This window comes from Salmo salar, chromosome 15 (assembly GCF_965601325.2).
Source record: "Salmo salar chromosome 15, fSalSal1, whole genome shotgun sequence".
In the NCBI taxonomy this organism is placed as follows: domain Eukaryota; kingdom Metazoa; phylum Chordata; class Actinopteri; order Salmoniformes; family Salmonidae; genus Salmo; species Salmo salar.
The window spans coordinates 107,815,989-107,823,829 of record NC_138305.1 but is presented as its reverse complement, the minus strand read 5'-3'; the positions used below and the strand labels follow the sequence as shown (position 1 = coordinate 107,823,829).

At 42.6% G+C, this 7,841-nt stretch overlaps 1 protein-coding gene across 1 annotated transcript; it reads left to right on the top strand.

Moving 5' to 3' along the window:
• Positions 1 to 702: 702 nt before the first annotated feature.
• atp5pb (ATP synthase peripheral stalk-membrane subunit b) lies at positions 703 to 7,634 on the top strand. The gene is given in 7 exon segments (NM_001139691.1): positions 703 to 784; positions 1,931 to 1,967; positions 2,229 to 2,371; positions 3,221 to 3,384; positions 5,113 to 5,238; positions 5,654 to 5,833; positions 7,396 to 7,634. Coding segments are annotated over 7 exon segments (756 nt in total). The 5' UTR covers positions 703 to 756; the 3' UTR covers positions 7,474 to 7,634.
• Positions 7,635 to 7,841: the final 207 nt, after the last annotated feature.

The window sequence follows — 7,841 nt, the reverse complement described above, 5'->3', positions numbered from 1 at the left end:
TTTACTATTTATATTTTTGACAACTTTTTACTCCATACATTTTCCCTGACACCCAAAAGCACTTGCTACATTTTGCATGCTTAGCAGGACAGGAAAATGTTACAATTCACGCACTTATCAAGAGAACATACCTGGTCATCCCTACTGCCTCTGATCTGGAGGACTCACTAAACACACATGCTTCCTTTGTAAATTATGTCTGAGTGTTGGACTGTGCCCTTGGCTATCCAAACATTTAAAAAACAAGAAAATGGTGCTGTCTTGTTTGCTTAATATAAGGAATTTTATACTTTTTATTCTTAAGTACATTTTAGCATTTGCATTTACTTTTGATACTTAAGTATATTTAAAAGCAAATACTTTTAGACTTTTACTCAAGTAGTATTTTCCTGGGTGACTTTCACTTTTACTTGACTCATTTTCTATATAAGGTATCTTTACTTTTATTCAAGTATGACAATTGGGTACCTTTCCCATCATTGACTGCAACTATATTTAGGAGCTTTACTAATATGCCGTGTAGCAAAAGGTCAAATCTATGTTTGTTGTGTGCCACCTAGTGAATAAAACATTGAACAACCAACCGGACAATATGATTTGACCCGGACACACAAATCCCGTTTACGAAGGCATAGAGTCTCGCGATGTTTGACAAGGCTTTCCCATTCGTCCGCCATTCTTGTGGCTCTTTGCAGTAGAAGGGCACGAAGAGAGCAGTGCCCAGTTAACCAAGGACTTGGCACTTTGTCTTCAACCATGCTGTCTAGGATCGTTTTCGTTTCAGGTATGCAATGCCGGCCTTTTATACATAAGATTGAGTTGAAATAGTAGTAATGCCACGAAATGTGGCTGACTTGAATCTGAAGGGTAAAGTCAGGAGAAGAAGGCCGCAGTCACATTGAATGAGCAACATGCAAACCTAGCAAGGCTAACGACGGCTAGTAAATCTAACTATAAATGTTACTTGCAAATGTTAATTTGTCCAATTTGGGTAGGTATTGCAAAAGGTTTTGAAATAGTTAGCTAAATGTCAAGGTAAGTCATTGTTTTTTGCGATATTAGTTAAACTAAAGTTAGCCACTGACGTAAACTAGACTAGCCTCTGATCTCTGCCCTTGGCTAGCCAGTACATCTGACCCGCTTGTTTACAACTGCACTAGGGTCAGACCACATTTCTGTGTAGATTAAGACACTGTGGAGCCGAAGCGACATATGGCTCAGAAAACATACATTCATCCAGGGAGGAGAAATGCGTTGCACTTTGAATTGTCCCATTCTCCCAACTGTTACACTGAGAAGATTGAACGACTGCTAGTTTAATTAAAATGCAGCTTTTGACCTCATTCTAGATTGCAGTAGCCACAGCAGCCATTATGGAATGGCACCTAGCGTTGAACAACAAAGGAGCTGATTGGCTGACACTTCAATTCCAAATTGGCTGCTGATTAGGATCTGTGCTTATCTATTTAATAATGATATATTTTTTTTATCAGATATGATGCATTTAAAAAAAAAAATCAAATAATGTAACAGTTTTTGAAAAAAGTCAGTTTACGTTAAGTACATTGTGGAGTTTTTCTCGTCTACCATGTAACTAGCAAGCTAGAGACTATTGAATTCTGGAAGCTTGCAAACTAGCTGGCATGGTAACGCTTGCAGATGTCATGGCTATTACGCTTGACGGCTGACTAACGATGTCTAGCTAAAGCTTGTCAGTGTGTACAGTTCACAAGCACATTCTCTTTGTTTGATTGCATAAGTAAATGTCCATATTAATCTCTACTATTATGTTCAAAATTGAGCAACAGGGCACTCTTTCATGCAGCCACGGTCTCCACATGTTTTTCTTTCATTGACACTTTAGTGACATTCGAAACATTTGTACATTTGTCTTTTCAGTTCTATTGACTGTTGTTTTCTCCTCTTCCAGCCAATGCTGTAAAAAGCAGTGGTCCCCTCGGCGCTGGGTATGCATCTCCTATTATGACTTCCAACCTTTAATTGAAGCTAGATACATCTGCTTGTTTTACATGCAGGAAATCAATAAATGCAAATTCACAACACTAGATCTCATTTTTATGTTCCAGTAGTTTTATTATGATTTGGCAAACATTGGTATTTGATAAATAGACATATAAACGGAAATAAGGGTGACAAAATTATAATGGTCACTCTACGTTGAAGATCCTCTGTAGTTCCTATAATAAGTCGTCTGTCTGTCCTCCCAGGCTGGTCCAGCTGTCCCACCTCCACACGTCCCCCAACAGCCAGGCCCCAGTCCCCGCTCTGCCAGAGAAGGGAGGCAAGACGCGCCACGGCATCATCCCTGAGGAGCTCTTCCAGCTCCTGTACCCCAAGACTGGAGTTACAGGTCAGCAGAACTTCCCCAAACCTGGAGCAATGTTCAGATAGAAATATGACATGGAGAACAAACTTGCCTCATGTAGAATAATAACTTCAGCTTTATTCATTACATTTCTGTCTACATGATCAACGATGTTTGCCTGAATGTGGCCATAAACGTTCACTCCCCTCACCTTTCCTCTTCCTATTCTTTCTCTTCTCTTCTCTTCTCCTTTCCTCCTCCCCTCATCTCCTCCTCTTCTCTTCTTCTCTTTCTCCTCCTCTTTTCTTCTCTCTTTTCTTCTCTTCTCTCCTCCTTTCCTTTTCTTCTCTCCTCCTTTCCTTTTCTTCTCTCCTCCTTTCCTTTTCTTCTCTCCTCCTTTCCTTTTCTTCTCTCCTCCTTTCCTTTTCTTCTCTCTTCCTTTTCTTTTCTTCTCTCTTCCTTTTCTTTTCTTCTCTCTTCCTTTTCTTTTCTTCTCTCTTCCTTTTCTTTTCTTCTCTCTTCCTTTTCTTTTCTTCTCTCTTCCTTTTCTTTTCTTCTCTCTTCCTTTTCTTTTCTTCTCTCTTCCTTTTCTTTTCTTCTCTCTTCCTTTCCTTCTCTTCCTTTCCTTCTCTTCCTTTCCTTCTCTTCCTTTCCTTCTCTTCCTTTCCTTCTCTTCCTTTCCTTCTCTTCCTTTCCTTCTCTTCCTTTGCTTCTCTTCCTTTGCTTCTCTTCCTTTGCTTCTCTTCCTTTGCTTCTCTTCCTTTGCTTCTCTTCCTTTGCTTCTCTCTTCCTTTCCTTCTCTCTTCCTTTCCTTCTCTCTTCCTTTCCTTCTCTCTTCTCCTCCTTTCCTCCTCTCCCATCTACTCTCCCTCACTCCTGTCCTGTTGTCTCCAGGGCCCTACGTGCTGGGTGCTGGGCTGCTCACGTACATCCTTTCCAAGGAGATCTACATCATCAACCACGAGACCTTCGCTGCTGCCTGCATGGGTACCGTCATCATCTACGGTGTCAGGAAGTTCGGCCCCGACGTTGCGGCTTTCGCTGACAAACTGAATGAGGTGGGGAATTTATTCTCCTGAGTATGTTTGGCTTATTTGATCATCAATTGCAGAAGTTCTTATCATACATGTTGTGCTCTGGACTGCTTAAAAGATGCACCGGCACACGCCTCGTTTCTACTGAATTTACAATTGAGGCTTTTTGGCCCCTCCCCTTAACCTCTTGGGGCTATGTGGGACGCTAGCGTGCCACCCGTGGTGCACCCTATCATCAGCAGGTGCATTTCAAGAGCGGCAAATTTGAAACCAAATAAATGTCAAAATTCAAATTTTTCAAACATACAACTATCTTACACCCTTTGAAAGATAAACATCTCCTTAATCTAACCACGTTGTCCGATTTCAAAAAGGTTTTACGGCGAAAGCATAAAGTTAGATTATGTTAGGAGAGTACATTGACAATATCTGTGTGTAATGTTTTGTCAATTCAAAGACAGGCGTCACCAAAACCATAAAACCAGCTAAAATGATGCACTAACCTTTGACAATCTCCATCAGATGACACTCCTAGGACATTATGTTAGACAATACATGCATTTTTAGTTCTATCAAGTTCATATTTATATCCAAAAACAGCGGTTTACTATGGCATTGATGTTGAGGAAATCGTTTCCCTCCAATAACCGGCAGTCAAGTCAACACCACAAATTAAATAATTAAAATTAGAAAACATTGGTAAAATATTATATTGTCATTTTAAAGAATTATAGATTTACATCTCTTGAACGCAATCAACTTGCCAGATTTAAAAATAACCTTACTGGGAAATCACACTTTGCAATAATCTGAGCACTGCGCCCAGAAAAATACGCTTTGCGATACAAACGGCCATGTTGGAGAGATCTAAAATCGAAAATACTATGTAAATAATCCATTACCTTTGATTCTCTTCATCAGATGTCACTTCCAGGAATCCCAGGTCCATAACAAATGTAGTTTTGTTCAAAAAAGCTCCGTGTTGTTAGCACATGATCTAAGCCAGCCGGACTTCTCGTCATGAACGAGGGGAAAAAATATATTTACGTTCGTTCAAACATGTCAAACGTTGTATAGCATAAATCATTAGGGCCTTTTTTAACCAGAACATGAATAATATTCAAGGTGGACGAATGCATTCTCTTTTAAAACGTATTGGAACGAGGGTACCCAACATGAACTCGCGCGCCAGAGTCTAATCGGCCATCACCGTTCCATGGCTCTTGTTCGGTCAGATCTCCCTCCAGAAGACTCAAAACACTTTGTAAAGGCTGGTGACATCTAGTGGAAGCAATAGGAAGTGCCAAAACATTAATAAGATCCTGTGTGTTTCAATGGCATAGGCTTAAAGGTAATTCAACACATCAGGTATCCACTTCCTGTCAAAATCTGTCTCAGGGTTTTGCCTGCCAAATGAGTTCTGTTATACTCACAGACACCATTCAAACAGTTTTAGAAACTTTAGGGTGTTTTCTATCCATATATAATAAGTATATGCATATTCTAGTTACTGGGTAGGATTAGTAACCAGATTAAATCGGATACGTTTTTTTATCCAGCCGTGAAAATACTGCCCCCTAGCCCCAACAGGTTAATGCCGGCCAGTCCTGAGACATTTTCATATGTTTGAGGAAATGGATCCGTACTGCAAACTGTCCGTCATATGCTGTGTCCCTCCTGAGGCGCGTAGTCTCATAGCTGACCTGTGACCCTGACCTTCTGACGTCGGCTGTGTGGGTTTTTTTTTTGCAGGAGAAAGTTCAGAAGGCTCAGGAAGTGAAGGACCTGGCCATGACCAGCTTGGCTCAGGCCATCCAGGATGAGAAGAAGGAGCAGTGGAGGGCAGAGGGACGTCAGATGCTATTTGATGCTAAGAGGGTGAGTGTGACCAATGCAGGTTAGAACGTGGGTTTCCTGTATGCATTCAAGACCGTGTTTGAATCTGAGGTAAAACCTAGGCTCGACCATACACACCCAAATTAGGTGAAATCAAGCCAATTTAAAAAGCATTTGATAAGAGACCTATTGAATATGGTTTTTAGTCTGCGTAACCACTCCTAGGGCTGGTTTTCTGGACACAAGTTTAATTGAGGGTAGACCTTGATTAAAAAGCATTCTCAATGGAGAATATCTGTTTTTAATAGAGTCTTTTAGTCCAGGACTTGACTTTCTCTGCGTCTGGGAAACCCGACTCTAATGACGGGATGATTTTGACATGAGATGGTGTACTAATGTTTTCAACTGTCCTCTTCTCCTGTCTTCCACTGTCCTCTACTCCTGTCTTCCTCCTCAGAACAATGTGGCCATGCTACTGGAGACCAACCGCAGGGAGAGGGTCCACATGGTGACCAACGAGGTGAAGAAGAGGCTGGACTACCAGATCGCCCTGCAGACCCTTCACCGCCGCATGGAGCAGGAACACATGGTTAACTGGGTGGAGAAGAACGTTGTCACCAGCATCACCCCCCAGCAGGTGGGTTAGAGATGGGAACATTACATATTTGACTAGAGTGTGTGTGTGTATATGTGTATATACACTGCTCAAAAAAATAAAGGGAACACTTAAACAACACAATGTAACTCCAAGTCAATCACACTTCTGTGAAATCAAACTGTCCACTTAGGAAGCAACACTGATTGACAATAAATGTCACATGCTGTTGTGCAAATGGAATAGACAACAGGTGGAAATTATAGGCAATTAGCAAGACACCCCCAATAAAGGAGTGGTTCTGCAGGTGGTGACCACAGACCACTTCTCAGTTCCTATGCTTCCTGGCTGATGTTTTGGTCACTTTTGAATGCAGGCGGTGCTTTCACTCTAGTGGTAGCATGAGACGGAGTCTACAACCCACACATGTGGCTCAGGTAGTGCAGCTCATCCAGGATGGCACATCAATGCGAGCTGTGGCAAGAAGGTTTGCTGTGTCTGTCAGCGTAGTGTCCAGAGCATGGAGGCGCTACCAGGAGCCAGGCCAGTACATCAGGAGACGTGGAGGAGGCCGTAGGAGGGCAACAACCCAGCAGCAGGACTGCTACCTCCGCCTTTGTGCAAGGAGGAGCACTGCCAGAGCCCTGCAAAATGACCTCCAGCAGGCCACAGATGTGCATGTGTCTGCTCAAACGGTCAGAAACAGACTCCATAAGGGTGGTATGAGGGCCCGACATCCACAGGTGGGGGTTGTGCTTACAGCCCAACACCATGCAGGACATTTGGCATTTGCCAGAGAACACCAAGATTGGCGAATTCGCCACTGGCACCCTGTGCTCTTCACAAATGAAAGCAGGTTCACACTGAGCACATGTGACAGACGTGATAGAGTCTGGAGACGTCGTGGAGAACGTTCTGCTGCCTGCAACATCCTCCAGCATGACCGGTTTGGCGGTGGGTCAGTCATGGTGTGGGGTGGCATTTCTTTGGGGGGCCGCACAGCCCTCCATGTGCTCGCCAGAGGTAGCCTGACTGCCATTAGGTACCGAGATGAGCTCCTCAGACCCCTTGTGAGACCATATGATGGTGCGGTTGGCCTTGGGTTCCTCCTAATGCAAGACAATGCTAGACCTCATGTGGCTGGAGTGTGTCAGCAGTTCCTGCAAGAGGAAGGCATTGATGCTATGGACTGGCCCGCCCGTTCCCCAGACCTGAATCCAATTGAGCACATCTGGGACATCATGTCTCGCTCCATCCAACAACTTGTTTTAAGGACATTACATCAAAGTTGGATCAGCCTGTAGTGTGGTTTTCCACTTTAATTTTGAGTGCGACTCCAAATCCAGACCTCCATGGGTTGATAAATTGGATTTCCATTGATTATTTTTGTGTGATTTTGTTGTCAGCACATTCAACTATGTAAAGAAAAAAGTATTTAATAAGATTATTTATTTCATTCAGATCTAGGATGTGTTGTTTAAGTGTTCCCTTTATTTTTTTGAGCTGTGTGTGTGTGTGTGTGTGTATATGTATATTTATATTTGACCCTTGACCTTGCTCATGCCTTTCTGTCTGACTACCCGTTTGTTCGTTCTGTGTTTCAGGAGAAAGCGAGTATCGCCAAGTGCATCACAGACCTGAAGGTGTTGGCTAAAGTCCAGCAGGCTAAGACCGCTGCATAACTCACCACTGTACTGTCTCTAGACCGTCGCCACTGAACCCCCAACTCATTGATGGCCACTTTTCATTACAAATCAACTATTTCCTCTTAACGATATGGTCTCTGTCCATGTTATGAGTGTATATACACATCGACTGATCATAAAATAAAAGGTTAATTTTATTCACCTACCTTCTAGTTTGTCGTTATTAACCCGGCTCATAATGCTGTTGATAATATTTGTTGGTTCAAAGCGACAATCTGGGATTTGTTTCTTAGCAAAATGGCAGCAAGTTGTTATACCAGACACAGTTTTGACAGATTCTAATGCTGTACTGTAGGTGATATAAAACGGTTTGGAAAAATTGCATAAGAGGTCTTACGTTTCCT